Genomic DNA, 20,371 nt, shown 5'->3' on the forward strand with positions numbered 1-20,371 from the left:
ACAATGTGGACCAACAGATGCAATTTCTCACCAGTTATTAGATGCATTGTTATTGCATCTTGGCACAGACGTTTGTTCCATCTTTCACTGATGTTTGTTCATTCAGTTTGTTGAATCTTTGCATCATCACATCATGAGTTGAATGTCATCAGGCAACACAAGATGGCTTAGTGGTACTAATAAATGAGTGTAGTTTGCATACTGAATGAAGAAATTTACTATTGAGGTCATGTTTGGGTAGGCCTGTCACAATGATTACATGACCGCCTGATCATGATTATTTGAGCTAATTACAATAATTAGTTTCCATAATGAAGGAAATTTTAAGCCAATTGTAGAAATTTCACAATAAATAGAATGCATTTCTATCAGCTGGGTTGTTGACCTGAGCTTGAGGCTCTGGTGTCAGGATGGCTCTGATGGCTGTCCTAACCTTACTCTTATTGGGCAGGTTCATTTGATTAATCTCATATGAGACCGTATTTCTTGCTTGCCGAAGTAAGATGATGATAGAGAGGTGCCAATAGCTGGTCTCTTTATTTATAACAGAGAATCTCCCCTAAGGTTTGACAGCTCTGGGAAAAGTTATGCTGAAAAATTTTTACAAACAGTCCTTTGCTGCTTAATTTTAGTATGTTGCAGTCTGACCAAACAGCTGTAAAATCCACTACACCAGATTTATTTGACCAACGTATTTACATCGCCTATTTGTCGCATGAACTCTATATTGACAAAGGGGGAAAAAACACCTCAAGCGAGTGTGTAAACCCCTTTTTATATTGTGGAAGTTTTGTTGAATTTTGTTGCTTCCATCCAGCTTTTCCAATTAGATAATTTGCATAGAAATGCTTGAATGGAAACATGGCTTCTTCCATTGTGTGTACCCCATTGCAAATTAACCACTGACAATAAAATCAAGCGTCCTTAAACATTAATTAACTGTTTTGAACCACTTTTTAACCAGAACAAGCTATTTAAAATAAATCTGTGCAGTAGAGCGAGAAGTTTATTGAAGCAGGCTTATATTAGATGCAGGCCTTTATTTCTAATTCCCTCTGATAAGTATATTTGCTCATATTTTAGCATGAAGCCTTCTTGTTTTCTGGTCTGCTTCTGTTTGCTCTGTTACGTTTCTGCAAGATTAACACTTCCTTTATCTGTTTCAAATTAAAAGCCCTCTAGCGTGTCAGTGGACAGAATCTCTTCATTTCCTAGCAAGGCTTTTATTGTGAAACATTTGCAAGATCGTGTTAAGAAAAATTAAGTGACTTGTACGGTTCCCATACGATACCTTTTGCCTTCTGAAATCCTTCTATTGCTATTTTGTGATAAGTTAGTACAAAGCACACTTTTGCTGGGACATATATAAACATACCCACGCAGTGAAATTGCACAATGATTAAGATGAGTCAGAGATACTCTCAAGTCTCTGAGCAATAGATAACTAAATAAAACTGTAAGGTTATATGATCAACAATTGATCAACAATAAACCTGAACCTCTTTCCAGCCAATGGTAATAATTAACGTGACGGCAGCCAGCGGGACGTAAATGATTCCGTTAATCGACTACAACAAGTTTGGCAAACGCTCATTCATCTTTTCATAATAAATGACAGTCGGAGTTAACCTCTCGTAGGTCGTAGCTGAGCAAGAAGCAAGCCAGCGTTCGATGGCCAATGCTGAGCTAAACATGTTCACTCACCACAGGTTACTAACCTATTTGCGTTCAGCACTTCTTTGTTTGGGCCTTGTTGTATGAAGTTTTAAAGCCAATGTTTATGATAAATGGCACGGCAGCTGCCGGTGTTTGTTGTCCTCTCTCACGTGCGGCCGCGCAGCAGATACTACGTGTTACGGAGGCAGGTTATAACGGAGGGACGGAATAACAGCAAGCTCATCAGTTTCCTAAAAAATAAACATTGCTCACGAGTCACGCGCCTCGAGTCCGAGTCGAGTCTGAAGTCTTTTGAGGACCAGTCTCAAGTAGAGTCTGAAGTCACTGTGTGTGCACTCGAGTCTGAGTCTCTAACTTGAGTCCCCATCTCTAAGATGAGTCATCCAGAACAATAAAGAGTTGAAAATAGCATGGTTCTATTGGTAAATGTATGGAAATGTACATTATGCTTAGTTGGCATGCAGATTATAGAACAGACACCAGAAGTGTATCCACCCTTGTTTTTCATCCAGCCTGTATTTGGGACCTGCCTTTATTTGTTTTTGGCGACCACACCGGCCATTATTTGAGATTTTAGAAAATATTAGGCTTATACTATACTAGACTATTGAATAGTTTTCACAAATTTGCAATTATTTGTATGAAAATCTCAAACCAGTATTTCATGATTGTGAAAGCCCTCTGCGTGGGAGCCACTCATATGAGACAGCTGTCTATTTACTGTCAGCAGAGGCTCTAGTTTGCAGCGTAGATCCATACACTATATCCACAAATGGCAATGATAAAACTCAGATTTACTCTAAATTTCACCCAGTAACTACCAGATAAAGGTACGTGTGGTACGTGTACGTCAGTATCATTGAATTTATTTCTATTTCTGCTAGTGACACCAAGTCACCAAACCCCAGCCTCTGACCCACGTCCAAACTGGATTGGTAGAAGTGTCAAGAAGGTGGGCTGGCTTAAATGCATTGACCTCTAACGTAGGTTTGACCCACGTCACTGTGTCTGTCTGAATGGGGCCTACAGCCACGCTAGCAATGCTGTGATGTTATGAGCTAAATTAACACCAACATGGCAACATGCTCAAGTGACAATGCTAACATGTTGATGTTGAGCAGGTGTAATGTGTACCTTGTTCATCATCTTAGTTAACATTTGCTAATTAGGACTAACCACAAATCACAGCTGAGGCAGATGGGAGTGTCAGCTTTGCAGGTATTTGGACATAAACCAAAGTATTGGACGCATTAAAATTTGAGAAAGATGGTGGCATTAGATGAGGTGCAGCAAGGAAAGTCAGAGGAACAACACAGTCATTTGGCTTCATCCTCTAAGAACCATAACTGTATAAAATGTCATCAATCCAACCAATAATTGTTGAGATGTTTCAGTCTTGACACGTCTAAACATAGTCTGAAGATTATATGTACTTATGTACGTTCATCGAGTCCGGCGATGTACTGCTGAACCTGATGAGCTGAAGTTGTCCACAATGTCCAAACTTTTTATTTGTGTGTGCGCTATTGCCACCCTCAGGCTATACCCACTATTGCTAAAGATCTAAAAATAATCAAGTATTTGTTTGCTTATACACACATATTTTGTGTGTATAAAGTGCATTCCAGCCTCGGAGTGCCGCTGGCGTGGCTGTAGACATAGTCTTGTCAGTTACCGTGTCCACTTGTCTTCCAGGAGGAGAAGCTGGACGCCACTTCCAGGAGCCTGAGACTGGCTGCTCTTTCTTCCTCCATTAAAGGCCCCAGCACATTCCTTAGCAGCTCGCTGAGATCTGACACACTGTGTGAGTATTTATATACTGAAGCTATAAAACCTGAGCTCTCACAGCTTCTGTTGGCTGGTTTGATGGTAGTCATACATTTTCAAATTATCTAGCAATGCAGAAAAAACATCAGTATTTTTAAATGTTTTTTACTGCAGCATTGACAAGACAGAATAATAATGAATTCACATTTTCTTTTATCTTAAACATTTTCCATATACCAATTCTATCTTATGTCAATTTCTTCTTATTTTTCCAGTCATGTGGGGGTAACTGGGAAATAAATATTGTAACTGGGTATATGTTTTAGTACTGCTGAATTCCACTGTACATCGTTATAAAGCTAAATTTGTGATATTCATAATTATACATTATGAATGTCACCTTGGCTTAAAGCACTGTCATTTCTCCTTTCAGTATTTCACCATGGCAGCCAGAGCTCAAACTTTTCATCAATGCTGTGGAAGTGTCTGTCTGTATCACTGCCAGTGGCTCATAGCCAAAACCACTTGTAACACTTTCCTAAGCCGCTTACAGATATTTGGCACGGTGTGAGAGGAGCATACTTTCTGTGGCTTTGTGTCTATATTTCCTCCAAGAATTATGGTGGCCAAAACACATCTATCATTGTTTAAGACTAGTGTTAATATACATACAATACAATATTTACATGTATTCATGACTACATTGGCTGTAACATGTAGCGCTAACCATTTAGGTAGAACATGCAATGGAATAAATTCATTAACAGTTGAGGAGAATTTAGTTCTCAATTCAAATTAGCTTTATTGGCATGAATGTGTAACAACAATATTGTCAAAGCATCATACAAACTACATAAGAACAATCAACCTCATACATTTCATTAAACAAGTAATTAAAGTAGTAGTAGTAGTACTCTCACATTTTGGGCTGTGACTGACAGGGAATATAATTGTTTTTCCCTCTTTCCTTCTGTCCTTTCTACCTCTGCCGCAGCTCCTCACAAACGCCTGACCAGTTCAGACCTGGATGACTCCACAGTCAACGGGGCCAAACCCCTCACAGATTAGCTCAACCTCAAGTGAACCTTTTTTTATCTGTATCTCTGCAAACCCAAACACATGGTGCTTACAGCTGATTCTACCTGCCCGGTGCTCAACCAGAACAAAGAACAACTTGACTGTACTAGGAGGCCTTGCACTCAACACTAATCCTCCTCGACTACCTCATGCAGGCAATCACTGAAGGTGCTCGAGCAGAAGGGTGAGACTGAGATTTCACCGCAAACTTTGAAGCCTTTGAAATACTTCGAAGGATGGATATAAGTTTGGACACTGTAAAGGAGGATATACTGTAAAGTGTTTAAATGTTATTTATAGAACATAAATTGAATGTATTTAATGTATTTGAAAAGTTTAAACCAAAATATTTTCACTGTTACATTTCATGCCAATGTTCAAATATTGTAACTGCAATGAAGCTGTTTTTAAATATTTTTAACCTCAAGACCAATCTGTACTTTTATCATGCCAATGTGTTCGTGCTGCAATAATTCTGTATAACTCTACGCAAACAAAACACTGATGCCTTTAGAACTATATGCAGTTGTTGCTTTTTATCATACTGTGTTGTCTTCATCATGAAAATGTTATAAATTGATTGTTTATTCCACATTTTAACACCTTTTAAATGTAGTGACCGATTTTCCTTATGGCTTTCTATCCTTTATATTTGTAAGAAGAAACACTAAGCACAAATAGATGTCTATTTTTTATGAAATACAAAGGAAGTATATGCACTATGAATAAATCCCCATGCAACTAAATGTCTGGTTTTATAAGCACACTTGATTCCACCCCCCCCACCCCACTTTAGAGTGGTGTGTTTGCTTCACAGCAGAAGGTCCTAATACTCCCACTGGTATATCTTTTCCTTTTTGCTAAAATCCTTAGTAGAGAACAACCTAAAGCCACGAGAGAGAAATGTCCTCTCTTTAATTTACTGCTGAACTTCAAAGACATAAACACAGTACTTGCTGTGTAAACATTTCCCAAAGTTGTATGTAATCTTGTTTGAGCTGCATGTTTTGAGACGTGCAGTACTTTGGGAAGGTACTGGAAGGTACACCACCTTATAGTTCAACGCTTCTAACAACAGCTAGATACCTTGCTAAAACAAACTTCAGTACATGTAATGTTAATCATCACTGTACTCTACTGCGTACTGCTGTAGCATCTGCCTTTTAAGTAGCTATAACGTTTTAGGCAGGAAGCTGATGCTAACAAGGTTAGCTGGCGGATACTACTGAAAAGTTTTTACTGGACTTTGAGAGTATGAGAAAAGAGATTTTAAATCACACATCTATAAAATAGAATAAAGAATAAAAAGAAGCATGGGGTGGGTTACAGTACCAATACTACCATACTATTTAGGATGCCCTAATACATAGTATGGTAAATGTAGTATACAAAAAAATAGCAGGATGTCCAAGTACATCCAGTTGCATTTTGCAGTATGCAAGCAAGTTAGCTTCAGCTAAGTACGGTAGCTAGATGTAACAAACTCTGGACCAATCACTGCTCTGGACATGCGTGTACACAGCCATCTCATATATATAGCATATACGCATTAGGAAAATGGAAATGTTGCCTGGGGAAAATAGGGAATAGATATGTTATTAAGTCTGTGCCATGACCAAAAACAAAAAAAAATGTTGAAAAATAAAATTAGCTGGTGAGAGATAAATAGAACTTATTTGTGGTTATGGAAAAAAAAAAAGGTAAAAAGTTTTGTTTCTTTTATAATGATCTAGCAGTGGTGCTGTAGAGGTTGATTACTCTCCCAAAAAGTAAAACTAATTACACCACTAATAATTTCAGTGTTACTCACCGCAATCATGTTTTTCCTGATTAGCATGGTACTTTTAAATCTGAAACAAGACATACAAGTATGGATTTATGAAGCTAAACTTCCCTAAAGAAAAATGTTACTGTACTGTTCCCCCTTAAAAAATCAAAGCTTATGTGAGTTTTGGCATTTTTGAACACTTCATCCCTAATGTGTCTCATCCTCTGAAGAAACTGTACTGTTCTCTCTTTAACATCATTTTCAAAAAGGAAAAAAGTATTTAGAAGAGGCAAAGTTTTTGTTAGACTTAACAACAAAGGCAAAGAAAAACTGTTCCACATAGTCCTGGCGATTACAGGTCCAGTCTGACAAAATGTGTCTGTGTTTTATCAAGCAGCATCCAGAGGAAAGCAAAGCTCAACCGGGCTTAGGGCGAAAAAATGAGCTGCGAAGCTGTACTAAGCCTTCGCTCAACCCGTTTCTCCTTTTAAGTTCTGAGTACATTTGGAAAGCAGACGTCCAGAGAAAGTATTGAACAACTCTCAGAGCATATTCCAGCACAGATTGACTCTTTAAACATACTGTAGATTTACACTTATCCATTGACTTGTGTTAGCTGGTCCAGCTGGAGGTGTAACACTGAACACAGATATCCACCAGTCCAGAAAGTCCTACAGACACTTTGAGACTATAAAATTGAAAAATTAGGATTGTTTTGCTTTCTAACTATTTCACCGGTCAGACGAGAGCAGAGGGAGTTTCAGCAATAATATTTGTTCCCCATGAGGACTCAAACTTGTGTTCAGACTTAAATGTGAAGATAATGAGTAATCTCAGAGTTTTGCTTTTTCCCACCTCGTTCATCATAGTACTGATATTGTCACATTTGTCTAAATAAATCACATTTGGCACATTCTCACACAACCATGGCTCCCTAATGTGCTTCTTTATACTATAACTACATCCCTAGGAAAGTGTCTGCTTATCTGCGCTGTATTAGGTTGCAAAACACATGCAAACACAGATCAGTCCTGCTGCTCCCAGCAGACTAGTTTCCCCATTTACATTTTGCCCTGTCATTAGTCCAGCTTTACTCCACTTTGTCAGGTTGAGAGATGTTAATGAATAAATTCAGAGCTTTGCACTGGTTTGTGTTTATTTGTGTTTTCACGCAGAGGAAAATACAGCCCCTACGTTAAAAATAAAAGTTTGTAATTTGCATTTGCACGTCCACGAGAAATGTAACACACCTCTGTCTGAGCTTGTCAGAATAAATTGCACCGTGACAGTAAAAGTTATTTAAAATGTGCCAGTGGTATTCAGATCTATTCAGACGGGCTCACAGAATGCTCATTTCCCTCTGTATGAATGCAGAATGACTGAGAAATCAGGTCATTAGCAGGGTGATGCATGTTCATAGCTGACAATCAGCACACACAGACGTGGGCCAAAACCCATTCAGACACATGCATTTTTTCCCAGCTCTCGAATACATGTATTGTTACACAGCTATTGTGAGGCAACCACAGGAGACTTGGAAGTATTGCCTACCTTCTGTTTAGTTCTGCCCACTGACGATCATCTCAACTTCCCGCATTTGCACCACTGGTGTCCCTCTCAGGTCTGACCCATGTGAACTTAAAGACTTACCATATAATAGTATGTAGTTAATAAAAGGTTCTGTTCCCCACAAAAACAAGCCCAATACAGATTGAATCTCTTTCAGTTTACCTAGCCATACATACAGTTTTGGTTGTACTATGCGTGTCCTAAATCAACATTTATTTCTGGGTTACTTTGGATTATCCGCAGAACAGACTGTTACTTTAATTCATAACACAAAGTCCACTTCCTTGGTGTTTCCGAGGCTTTTGGCCACACCTCATGGCCTTCCTCCGCTGTCATGGAGATTTACATTACATTTACTCATTTAGCTGACACTCTTACCCAAAGCACCTTACAATTGCTATATATGTCAGAGGTCACACAACTCTGGAGCAATTAGGGGTTAAGTGTCTTACTTATCAGATGGTGATGGTTTGGAGATGGTTTAATTGTTTTCTTACTTTGGTCACATGATAATTGGTAGTTGTACATGGGGGGAGACTGAAACCCCTGTTTCTATTCAAGGATGGAATGTAAAACACACCTCCTTGATATTCACCAGCTATGCAATCACTCCTGGTCGATGACTTTGACTTTGGTCCCTTCGTCGATGCTGTGACCATCCACATGTCATCTAAGAAACTCCATCCAGTGAGGAAAGCCACAAAATTTGAAAACTTTGGAAACACCAAATAAATGAACCGTGTGTTTACCAAAGTGGGACATTGTTTCCGAAAAGACACACTACTGTTAAATTTCTTAAATATAATTTTTAACACTGTTAACCTCCATTATATTGTGGTTATAGCAAAAAATATCTTAAAGGGGCCATGTGTAGTTGTCAGTGGCCTCTAGCAGTGAGGTTTCAGATTGCAACCACTACCTTTCCAAGCATGTGCTTGTGCTCGAACTAATGATTGAGCCAAAGCAGAGACCGACACACTGGTGACGGCATCACACAAAATGCTTGAATCTCAGATAAACTCCAACTGCAACGTTACAGTAATATTTTTATCAGCTTGACGGAGAACTAATCCATGCTCGGTGCATGACAACATTACATTAATTGCATTTAACCCACATGATATGTCCATAAGCGTGGTACACTATTTGTGTACCTTTCACCAGAGAGGCTTAGCAATGTCAAAGTAGGTAAATTTATTGGATAATATCGCACACGGTTTGTGAGCTAGATCAAATATTATAAATGAGATTGTTGCTACACTTTAATATAACAGACTATAGTAAGTAATGTTACTGTACTGAATGGGTCACATTATAAAGAACCTACTTTTTGGAATTACACTGGAAGATAGTGTTTTGTATTAATTTCATGTATCATTGTAGTTTACCTTACTACGCCATTACAGTTTCCAGGCTAAACACAAAGCAACACTTTGACATATCGGTGGTACACAGGGTAGTAAGATGGATCGCTGATGAAAAATGAACAATACAACAATAGTATTTTGCAATGGATAACATTAGCTACTGCGTCGGCCAGCGAGCTAACGTTACCTAACTTGAGCCAACTAAAGCACAAACTTCACGTGATTCGCTGTAACGTTAGTTTACATGTCCAATAGGATGAAAGACAATTTTGGGTCGGTTTTTACAAATTGGGTCGGACTTTAGCACATAAAGCGTTTTTGTGTTTTATCCTTAAGTGGAGTTTGTGTTGGAGTCTGTGTTTAGCGGACTCCCTTTCATTAGCTGCGGTGTTGTCGCTGAGTTCAGAATCAGTAGGGAAGAGACTTGGGAGAGCGCAGCCAATAGATTTCGTGAAGAAATTAGATTAGAATTTCTTCACAGAGGAAGCGGCGCACAGGGGGTTACAGGCCATTGAGAAAGCTGGCGAATGGTTCATTGTTATGTGAGGTTACAACCCATTCACAAATAGGCAATAAAAGAGTGATTCATTTCATTAAAAAACTGCATACACCCCCTTTAAAACATCTAGTTACTAGTTAACTACTCCTCTCTAAATGATCTGATAAAATCTGAACCCTAACACTCAGTGGAGGCCTAGAGATGCTGTGCTTATTAGATTCATATCTTAACATTTATTGTTGCTTCCCTGGTTTAAATTCAACAGTAATAAGGATCATTTCACTTTAGCCTATCTCATACCCACCTCCACAGGGAATTCAGATTACAGTGTTTTTCTTAAGGGCACTATGGCAGGATGTGGATTTTAGGATTTTAAATCCCTGTCACAGTGGAGAAGCTTTGGACTTTATGAAGTTGTTAAAACACCTGAGCCAGTACAGCCTGTCACAGAGTGTCACACAGTGTACACATACTCACACAAACATATATATATATATATGTGTAAAACCCTTCCTCAGAAATACGATGATTGCTAAAGTTAAGGCTCATTGAATATTAGCCCACTAAAACGGCCATTAGTAAACACAGTAACCCCTCAGTGTTGCTTCTGCTTCTCACAGCCAATCAAACAGCGATGGGGTGTTTGCCACCGCTGCTTACTGCTGTTATAGTGCTGGCGTAAGCCCCTGCAGCCGCCACTGAGGCTGATTCCTATTAGAACAAACCTATTTGGCTTGCATTACAAACCCATTCAATCAGGCAGCCATGCTCTGCTTTTTCGTTTAAGCCCGGAGGCTGAGAGTGTATCCAGCCGCTGTCGTTCAATAAGTGAATGGGTTACTGCAGCTGAGTTTCCATATCAAACTCATTTTCTCCTGGGCTTAGAAAAAAACATGTTTTTTGTGCAACTGTTGTGCAACACTTTGTATTTATAACCCATTTTAAAATAAGATGAAGTGCTGAACGCTGTGTTTGCTCATTGAAAATGCAATAGTCAAGGATGAGTGGGGGTGATTTCCATGTTTGATGGCAGACAGGTGTGGAGGGCCAGCCTGCCAGTCGTGATGCCAGAATGACCTCTCCTGGCACTGCGAGCGGGAGGCTCATCACATCCTTTATGCCACGCTCGAGTGTCATCACTTGTGAGGACCTGCGCTAAATCACATGGAGCATCCCTGCAGTACTTCACAGCAACCAGTGATTGTTACGACTCAGTTGTGAATTGACTTAAGCGACGTGGCTGTAACAGATTCAGTGTCATTAATTTATTACTTATCACTCACTGCATCACATGAATATGTGATTAGCCTGTATGGAGGTGGATCCTGACTCACGCAGTGGTCTACATTTCTCTTTCTCTGCGTACATTTCTAACTAGCTTATTTACTTCTGCATTGAATGGTGTGGATAAAATTTTGCAACGGATATCGGTGAGCAACTAGAACAAGCAAGAATAAAATTTGGCTAACTTGGACAGATTTGAACATCTGTGGGGGAATTATGGTAAAACTGGTATGGTTAAGGTTAATCTGTGAATATGAGACATTAATGTTCATATGAAAGAAAGCTAATGTGAGAAGGAAGGAGTCTGAAAGGGAAGAATCCCCAAGAGTCACGTCTTGGTCCATAATTCCTAGCTATACCTCAGCTAATTTGAAAGTTAGCTTATAATGCAAATGTTAAGAGGAATTTTCTGAATCACTAAATTAAAACACGTTGCTCCACACAAACTATTCTTGTCAGTAGAAATTAGATTTGACTTAATATGTACACCTACTAGCTGCCTGGTTGAACTTTTTGTGTAGCTAACTGAATTAACTGACAAAACTAACATTAGCTTGCTAATACGACCCCTTTGGATTGATTGATTGGACCACATCTTACCAGACACTTTACAGCTTTTTAAAGTACAATTTCAACTTTTAAATAACATTTCATAACACACCATAAAATTGCAAAATGTTGTAAATGACCAAATAATTTCAGCTAGGTTAGCATAATCATCATTTTAAACTTATTGCTTCTCACTCTGAAACACACGTTTCTCCAAGTATGCATTTATAAATAAACCAAAGCAATACCTATATCTTCAAAGGACTGCCAGGTTAGTTTAATATGTGTTTTGGCCCCTAAAACTATATTCTTAGAAGTTATGCTGCAGCTTGTGATGCTACGGTGATTTTCTGTCTAGTTGTTTTTCATACAGATACAAATGTTAGCTATAACTCAATCAAACATTGTAAATTCTTTACTAGCTAAGACATTTAAGTTTTACTGGTGCAACACAATTTAGTGTATCACTACTCTGGTTAGAGATTAGCTGGTAGTTACTAAGAACTTAGGAAGCACAAACTTATTAATAAATTTAAGAAATGCTGGTGCAGCTGAGTCCTGGTGTAGTTTATTTGTGTTTCTGTAAAAATCCTATTTCACCTGCCAGGACCAAGCTGAGAGCCACCCAAATAAACCAGATGGATGTTTTAAAGTTTTATATAACCAGGCCATGTAATTAAAAACAGATTATCATTTGCTATAACTGGCTGGCTAGAGGCAAAACGCCTCATGTGGAATTCAGTATTGAATTTTGGAGTGTGTTATCAGGAGGGGAGTCACCTTTACTAGCAACATTGATCTTTTGCCGCAGTTTAAAAAGTTTTCACTCTTGATGAAAATGTCTCAGTTATCGCTGGAATTTTCTCTTTTTGATCTCTATCAATCAATGCATCCAAACTGTCTCAGGTTGAGTTTTTATGAATTCATCACAGCACATCTGATTTGAGAAGCATACAGAACCCCTGTTAGACACCCTAAACAATTATCTGTCACCATCACTTATGATCACATCATATTTTACCACTGGTTTTGCCGCAGTCACCTTCACTACAGCTGAAACGGTATGAAGTTCATTCGCCTCTTTTGCTTTCCAGATCCCAACTCACTTTCCATCTGGTCTGAACAGGCAGGGCTGGGGTCTGCCTGTAGGGCAGTGCATGGGCCCCGGGGAGTGGAGCTGCCACTGAGATACTTATTGCTTCAATGGGATTCTCACTAGATCCAATCACACTGTCAAGCTTGGATAGTGGGCCTGTCTCCCTAGGTAGTGGATACAGCACACACACCCTCACACGCACAGAGTTTTGAACATCACTTACCAACACCTACAGATGGAGATGAAGACATGCGGAATTATGTGAAACCACGTACTCATGCTCCCTCCAACGGCATCATACACATCCTCACAAGCCTGTTGATGCTCTTGACTGCAGAGAAAGAAGAAGAGAAGCAGCGTTTTGGTGTGCAGCTCAGGCTGTCTGCTCTCTTCATCTCCTCTGCAGCCCAGTCTCATCTGGGGAAACTAACCTAGATGAATCTTCCAAATTTAGTTCCACATCAGTGATAATCCATTCAAAGTTATGTTAATATTACTCTAATTTCAGTCAAATTAAAATGAATTGTTCAAAAATAATTCTAGAGTTTTATGTTTGTGGAGGTTTTACCACACATACACATGCATTATGTATGCATGGAAATAAATACATGGTACATGGTACAAATTAAATACCCCCAAGTCTAAAAATCTTGAGTTGCCAGACCTGGTCTCTAGATGGCACTGTGTCCACTAGGCGAGAAAGCAGCTTTGTTGTTTATCATGCAGCTGTGACAGCCTGTAAAAGCTTTTGTCAGTGTAACTGAAGATTTAGAGTCCAGATTAGCGCATTCATATCTTGGCAGTTAATTAGGTCTGGGGAGCTAACTGAAAGCTTTGGCTGCTGAGTGATGGAGCGGAAGAATAAGAGGAGGTGTGCTCCTCACAGGGAGACACAAAAGTGAATTAAGTGCACATATATACACCTGACTATTCTGCTAATGTATCACCGTGTGCACCCACTGAGACATATGAATGTGAATGCCTAAGTGTGCAACCACAGAGCCATTTTTTTCTGTGTGTGTGGCTTAGGCATGTTTGAGGTGCGCGCCTACACACACAGACAGAGACACATGCTTCTGTTTGAGGTTTGCACATGTGTGTATGTGTGTGACCTTCACAATGCCAGAGTTAAGGTCAGCAGGCTCATATTTTACCTGTCAGCACAGATCACCGTCGCCTTCACAGCTGCTTTAGCTTCAGTCCATGGGGTATACAGCATCTCTCCTGAATCTTTATTGGGAGAGAAAAAAGCTGCATGTCTACAATCTATACAGGGGAGCCATAAAATGCTACAACTGCAGATGCTCCCAGTGCTCAAGGTGTTTTACAGCATACTGCCTCACTGTAGGAAGCAACAAAAACAGCAGAGTTGATGTATCGCTCTTACAAAGCAGCTGTTTATTTGAAAGGAAAAACATGCCATAAAGCATTTAAGTGAAATTAACCAGTTCATTAGTTGAAGTAAAATTTCATGACAGGTCAAATGTCAGCCTTTAAATGCATGAAGGGGAGCTGAGCTGTTCCCTTGTTGGCGTTCCAGAGACCCTGTACAGGGCGAAGGCAGAGCTAATGCAGTCAAACATACACAGAAATCCATTTGGAAAAGCCATTAGCAAAATGTAAATTGTTTTTCTGTCAATTAAGATATGAATTATCCAGCCGACATCAGCGGGATTGATGTAATCTACTTCTACTAATTTGACTAAAAGGAAAAGTAGTTGCTACACATAAAATCCAATCAATAAACTTTGTCAGCCAACAATTGTGTAAGCAAATGGGTTGTGAATATCAAATGGATAGGTTTCCTCTGCTGGCACCATGCTGGTGTAAATCTGAAAGTGACTAATGGTTGTGAAAACAGCAATACCTCACTGCTTCAGGGTTGGTGCTACTAGGCTTTAGAGGAGCTAAACGTCAACATGGGGACTTAAATTCATTATGATCATAATATTAATTGCTAATATATGTTTTTTATTTGTTACCGGGGGAAATATTTGGCTGAACTATAATTCTTTTTATGCATTTTTTGTTTCTTTCTGTGGTGATTTATGCTGCAATTACTTTCCCTGGTGCTTGTTTTTGTTTCCGTGTTCTCTTGATGTTGTTGTCATGTTAAGTGCCTCATAGAATTTGTCTTTTATTTTAATCTCTGCCCTCTGCACCGTGGAGAAGGCCATTTGGTTTTTACCAGGATTTCATACAGAATATTTTCCTTTATAAAAATATGCAGTAGATTCTCAGTCGCATTTGTGAATTTAGAGATTTTTTGGTTGTTGGCTGCTGTCTTACCAGCTTCCTTTATTTATGTCCAATTGCAAAATTAGACTGAGATTCGTATTCCAGCGTAATGTTGTGAATGAAGTTCATTGCCTCTGACAGATGCTTCTGATCCCAAATCAGCTCTGACAGTTGAGATAAAAGTAGAGTTTTAGTTCTATAACTGGTGCACAGTACGCTGCAGCTTGAGGCTCAATTTACAAAAGACCAGATACATATTGAGTGATTTCAAAAAGGGCAGTCGGCTTGAACTGATCAGGGATGACAAACAGCTTCACATTCCTTAGAACTGTAAAATATCTTAACTAAAAGAAAATATTTTACCCTACAAAGTCAGAACACAGCAAGTATTTAATTGGTGACGACCTAAAACTGGCTTCTTCACATTTGTTATAGGCTAAAAAATACAGTGCCATAAAGATGTATAATTCCTGTAAAAACAGCGCATTAAATTTACAGTATCAACAACAAAACAGAGCTAAACACCAAACCAAGAGCACTCTGCCACAGAAAGAGAGCAAACTACACAGCTAAAGCAAGAATGCTACATCAAGTGAAAGCTAGCTGCTGAGCTTACTACATCTAGCCTCAGCTAAAGCTAAACTTAATCAAAAATATCTGTAATATCTGATGAACTGACGTCTTGGCTAAATACCTGTTAGCTTAATGGTACCTAGCAAGGAAAATCTCAGCAGGTGGGTGCAACAGACACAAAAAAATATCAAGTTTAGCAACAAAATGCTCCATTATTTTCACAAGATGGTCACAAATGATTAGTCTGCCATTTGGTGCAAGGGTAGAGAGGGTTATTGTTTTTTTTCTGAATAACTGCTTTCTCTGTGGCTGAAAACAGCACTGATGAGTGTGAACCAGAATAATGAGCTAAAAGATGATGAAAATTCTGTAGAGTGGTAATCAAGTAATTATATGAGAATGTGTTCATTTCAAAAATTTGACTATGTATATATATATTGTGTTTGGTACAGACACACACACACACACATACACATACACACACTTCTGTAGTTACTGCTCTCTCAGCTTGGCTCTCTGCTCTGGGCAATATATTGCAGTCAGATGAAGTGTGGATTGAATGTCATTGCTTGCTACAATGAATGTTGTTTTCTTACACATGAACTTTTTATTGTGTTAACTTATGTAGAACAAATGTCCACACATTTTTTGGTGAAGAAAAAAAAAGAATCTTCAAATGTGGGTCTGCATCAGAATGTAAAAAACAGTCCCTTAGTGAATGAAATCCCTCCTGGTCTCCTTGTTACTGTTGCCTGTGGCAGGATGAATGAGTTAATATGTAGTCATTGTGCAAGCTGGATATACTCACACACGCTGCTCTGATATCCTACATCAATGGGCTATTGCAAGTTAATGACCAGCTCTGTGAAGGCCCATTTGCACGAAATATGGACGGTGTAAAAACGAGCTGGGAAAGCAGGTGCTGCTGCCATTGAGTAGCTCATAACCCGGCCATATGGTTGTGGAGAATCTCATTTGGCTGTGCACTCTCACAAAGGCCTGACTCTAAAGAAACCCAAAGCCGTTCCTCTGCTGTTGTGATGACTCTGGACCCTATAATAACCGTTTTCTCTACGTGTCCCTTTTTCTCTTGTTGCATCAATGAACAGTGTATGAATTTGCATAATCATCTATAGGTAAATGCAGTGTTGAGCTGCTCTGCTCTGGACTTCATTTGAATGGAAATGATACCACTTTTTGGTATAAAAGGAAATCATTGAAGTGACAGCAAAATGTATGAGAAACTGGGGTTCAGTGAATAGTCTTCGGCATAGATGGTATCTTTCTCCATCTCCTCGCTGTGCCTTCTCCTGCCTTTACACCACAACATGGATGAGTGAGACAGCCACCCGCAGTCTAACATCCAAAAAGTTTGGGAACAACATTTTTTTATTTCTGGGAATTGTTTGGAGTCAAAGGAGCAAAGACAATAATAATTAACTGGTTGAAAAAGCCAAGTACCAACACAAAAAATCAAAGTGAACATACACACCGACTGATTTTGCATGAAAATGAACAAGAACAAAAAACTTTAGCAATAAATAACATAAAAAAACAACATATTGCCAGAAGAGAATGTCATAAAAATGAGACATGAAATTAAGCTACACAGTAACAGAAAAAAAACATATGCAAAAAGATGAGTTGAGCAGACAACAACATTGACGTCAGAGTTTTTAAAAAAGTAAGAAAAAAAAACACCTGTAAGTCTGTAAGGTGCTAGCAATAGATCTCCAAATCCATAATCTGTCTTTATTCTCTTGTTCTGTTTTTTAAATTTCCAATAAAAAAATAAATAACATGATGAAAGTAATTTCTGAATAAAGAGGAGTCCCTAATACAAGATGTTATTCTATTAGATTGACAGCTTCCCATGGTCAAATATTCATGCGACTGAAGAGAAACACCATCCAGAGAGACTAGACGTCTAATCTAACATTTTCTCCCCACCTAAACAAATGTTCCTGTGCACATCATTTTTTATCCCCAGGCGTTCCTGGAAAAAGAATATAAATCTTTTTTTCCCATGTTGCTACAGCAGTAAAATCAAATCAAATGGTCTGTCTATACAAGAAGAGGTTCAAAATCAACAGAACTTGAATTTTCTGTACAATATTGACCTGCAAAGCACAACGGCTATGATGTAATAAAATATGTAAACATATTTGCTGTTTTTGACAGAGTCCTCTGTGACAACAGATATAATCACACTTGTTCACACTGGAGTTAGCCTGGATTTTTTTTCTTTTTTAAGATTGCAACAATTAAATCTCCGCCAGACACAAATTATGGTAATTTGTTTTTCACACAGCATTTGGGGAAATGGAATGAAAACTGGATCAAAAAAAGAAAAATGCTATCAGAGATTTAAAATTCAGAGAAATAACAATGTATTGTGCATTTTGCCTGGTGGATCCACTCTTGCACGCTTGAACACCATCTAGAATGTGGATACCATGCATAGCAGCCCAATCCTTAGCTGAGACGTGAGGGAGGGAGAGAGAAATATTGAGATACATTACTGTATCACATCCTGCTGAGCGGTCACTGAGCACTAGTCAACCCTGACTGGACATCATCCTTCAAAAAAAGATCTAAATTCAATAAATAAATAAATAACCTACTGAATGAATAAATAAAAAACAAAAATAGAAATAAAAAGACTGCTTTACATATACTTTAGCTCATATTGCATCCATGAAAGCTACATTTAATGAAAGCGTTTGTAATGTGAAATCATGTTTTGACTTCCAACTTTCCCCGACAATCATAGTTTCTTGAGGTCCCTCACTTACACAGATGCCAGCACCACGTCACATACACCTCACATGCATGCTCAGAATGGCCGAAATGACAGTGATCGTATTTTACAGGGTTACAATGGACAAGGTCATTAGAACTCTAAGGATCACACATCTCTTGACAGTCACTTGGGGTCGTGTGGATGTTACAGTGATGTTATTCACACTGCCTCCAGCAGGGACTTCTTAAAAAGATCCACGCTGAGTCCCGGTGAAGTTGTACTGCATTGTCTCACTGTAATGCTTACAATAGTAAGTGTGCTTCCATAAGCCAAAGTTCTTTTGTAAATGTTTCAGTGACTCAGTAAATCTTGAGTTCTCAAGAGATTTTATCCTTTTTAAATCACAGTTGCCAATATGGTACTGTCAAAATGTTTATAACTTTGTTCCAAACTGTTTATTTTTGTATGTGTTGGGAAATGACTTCTGATTTCTATACATAATATTCCTTGTCCTTGTCTTTCGGTCTCTTGCTACTGGCACTGCCTTTGGCGCTGCCGCTGGGTGTTTTATCCTTCACCACAGCGCCATTGGTTTGCGCCGAGTTGCTGATGTAGTTACGCGTCTCGTCCACCTGGTAGGAACCCTCGTCCCTGTTCCTGTACTTGTACATGGCGTAGAGGAGGATGAGAATGCAGAGGGCGGCGGCTGAGACAATGCCCACCACCATGCCCGTGGTACTGCTGGATTCCCGGATCACCTCTGAGGCCCCAGGGGGCACCCGCCGCACCACACCGGGAACTGTGGGCAAGGCAGCTGGCACTGTGCGCAGCATGGGCGAGGTGATGAAGGGGCCCCGTGGCTTGGTGCCGTCCAGATCAAAGGACGTGGGCAAGGGCAGCAGGACAATGTCCGGCTGCGGGGGTTTTACCTCGCGGTTGTTCATTTTCCCGGCGGGCAGCTTGGGTGGCGTGTCTGAGGGGACCGCCGCCGGCGGCGTGCCCCGGGGGTCAGGCAGAGGCGAGGTGGGTGTAGTCCTACCTGCCTCAGAGGCTTTGCTAGGCCTCAAGTCCTTGGCCTCCCACTTGGGCGCGAGGGCTTTGTAGCCGCCTTCATAAGCCGATGTGGTCAAGATCTTATCTGTTACCAGGGAGAAGGTGGTGTAAAAATCTTCATCGTCAGTCGGGGGCAGGCTAGAGTCGAAAGCTTCGCCAGAGCCAAACCCCGAAATCACCATGCCATCATCATCATCATCATCACCATCATCACCACCATCACCATCATCACAATCATCGCTGCCTCGGTCCGACAAGCAAGGTACCCCCGCCTCAGTGGCCATGGCCAAGGATTCTTTGGTGGTCTCAATAATGGTAAGGACGGGGCGGAGGGTAGGGGGGAGGGGGATGAAGGGAGAACGGGTGGATACAGAAGGGATGTCTATGGGATCCTCAACTAGAACGGGGATGACTAGCTCCCCTCCTGGAAAGTGAAAGAGAGAAACAAACAGCAGTCAGAGGGCAGAAAGTCTTCCATCAGCACGTCAAGAAGCAGCCAAACACCAAAAGAATCGGTAACAAAAGAACGTATAAAGCAAAGCTGAACATAGGGAGGAAATGAACTGAGGATAAACAAAGAAAGAAGGAACAGAAAATACCGTACCAGTGCAAAAACAACGAAACTCAGAACCAAACAAGACCCAAACTGAAAGAAAACAACAGCCATAAATAAAGTATACATTGCATCAAAAGGCTTTGAGGGATGCACAAGGGTGAGCCACATTAAACTGACTCCACATATAAACTCCTACATATTCTACATGTTCTCAGACAGCAGTGTGCTGTATCAACTAGTCATGGCTATCATATGATGCGCTACGTAAATTCATAATTTGCTATGGTTGTATATAAAAAAGTGTAAGTTATGTGTATTGCCACACAAATTGTGGCCCTATATTTAGTTCTATCTGATAATGCTGCATATTTCTCCACATAAATGACTAGCTCAGGCTTTTAAGAGGCTTGTTTCATTTATCTTCAAGTGTAAATCCTTTTTAGTCCGTTCAAAAACTGAGCGCTCTGTGGATAAAAAGAAGCAGAGGGTATTAGCATGTGTTTGCAATTCAAGTGCAAGCCAGTGGGCCTGAAAGCAAGTTAACTAAGTCTGAAA

The 20,371-nt window shown here is 39.7% G+C and overlaps 2 protein-coding genes across 11 annotated transcripts in view; one reads left to right on the forward strand and one right to left on the reverse strand.

Annotated features, from left to right (window-relative positions):
* LOC119909161 (centrosomal protein of 128 kDa) overlaps positions 1-5,267 on the forward strand; it is a 46,563-nt gene extending 41,296 nt beyond the window's left edge. For 2 of the 3 annotated variants that reach the window (XM_038727257.1, XM_038727255.1), the window contains 2 exons: positions 3,373-3,481; positions 3,878-4,432. In XM_038727257.1, coding sequence (XP_038583185.1) covers positions 3,373-3,481; positions 3,878-3,975 — 207 coding nt within the window. In that variant the 3' untranslated portion in view covers positions 3,976-4,432. The other variant, XM_038727256.1, reaches the window with a different exon arrangement.
* An 11,554-nt stretch (positions 5,268-16,821) lies between these two features.
* Positions 16,822-20,371, reverse strand: part of LOC119909150 (neurexin-3b) — a 287,510-nt gene continuing 283,960 nt past the window's right edge. For 5 of the 8 annotated variants that reach the window (XM_038727230.1, XM_038727229.1, XM_038727233.1 and 2 more), the window contains one exon: positions 16,822-19,684. In XM_038727230.1, the coding sequence (XP_038583158.1) occupies positions 18,699-19,684 (986 nt within the window). In that variant the 3' untranslated portion in view covers positions 16,822-18,698. The remainder of the gene's footprint in view (positions 19,685-20,371) is intronic. The other 3 variants (XR_005445387.1, XR_005445385.1, XR_005445386.1) reach the window with 1 other exon arrangement.

Source organism: Micropterus salmoides, unplaced genomic scaffold (genome assembly GCF_014851395.1).
Source record: "Micropterus salmoides isolate LMB-PRFRI ecotype aquatic unplaced genomic scaffold, ASM1485139v1 Ms_hic_scaffold_18, whole genome shotgun sequence".
Taxonomy (NCBI): Eukaryota; Metazoa; Chordata; class Actinopteri; order Centrarchiformes; family Centrarchidae; genus Micropterus; species Micropterus salmoides.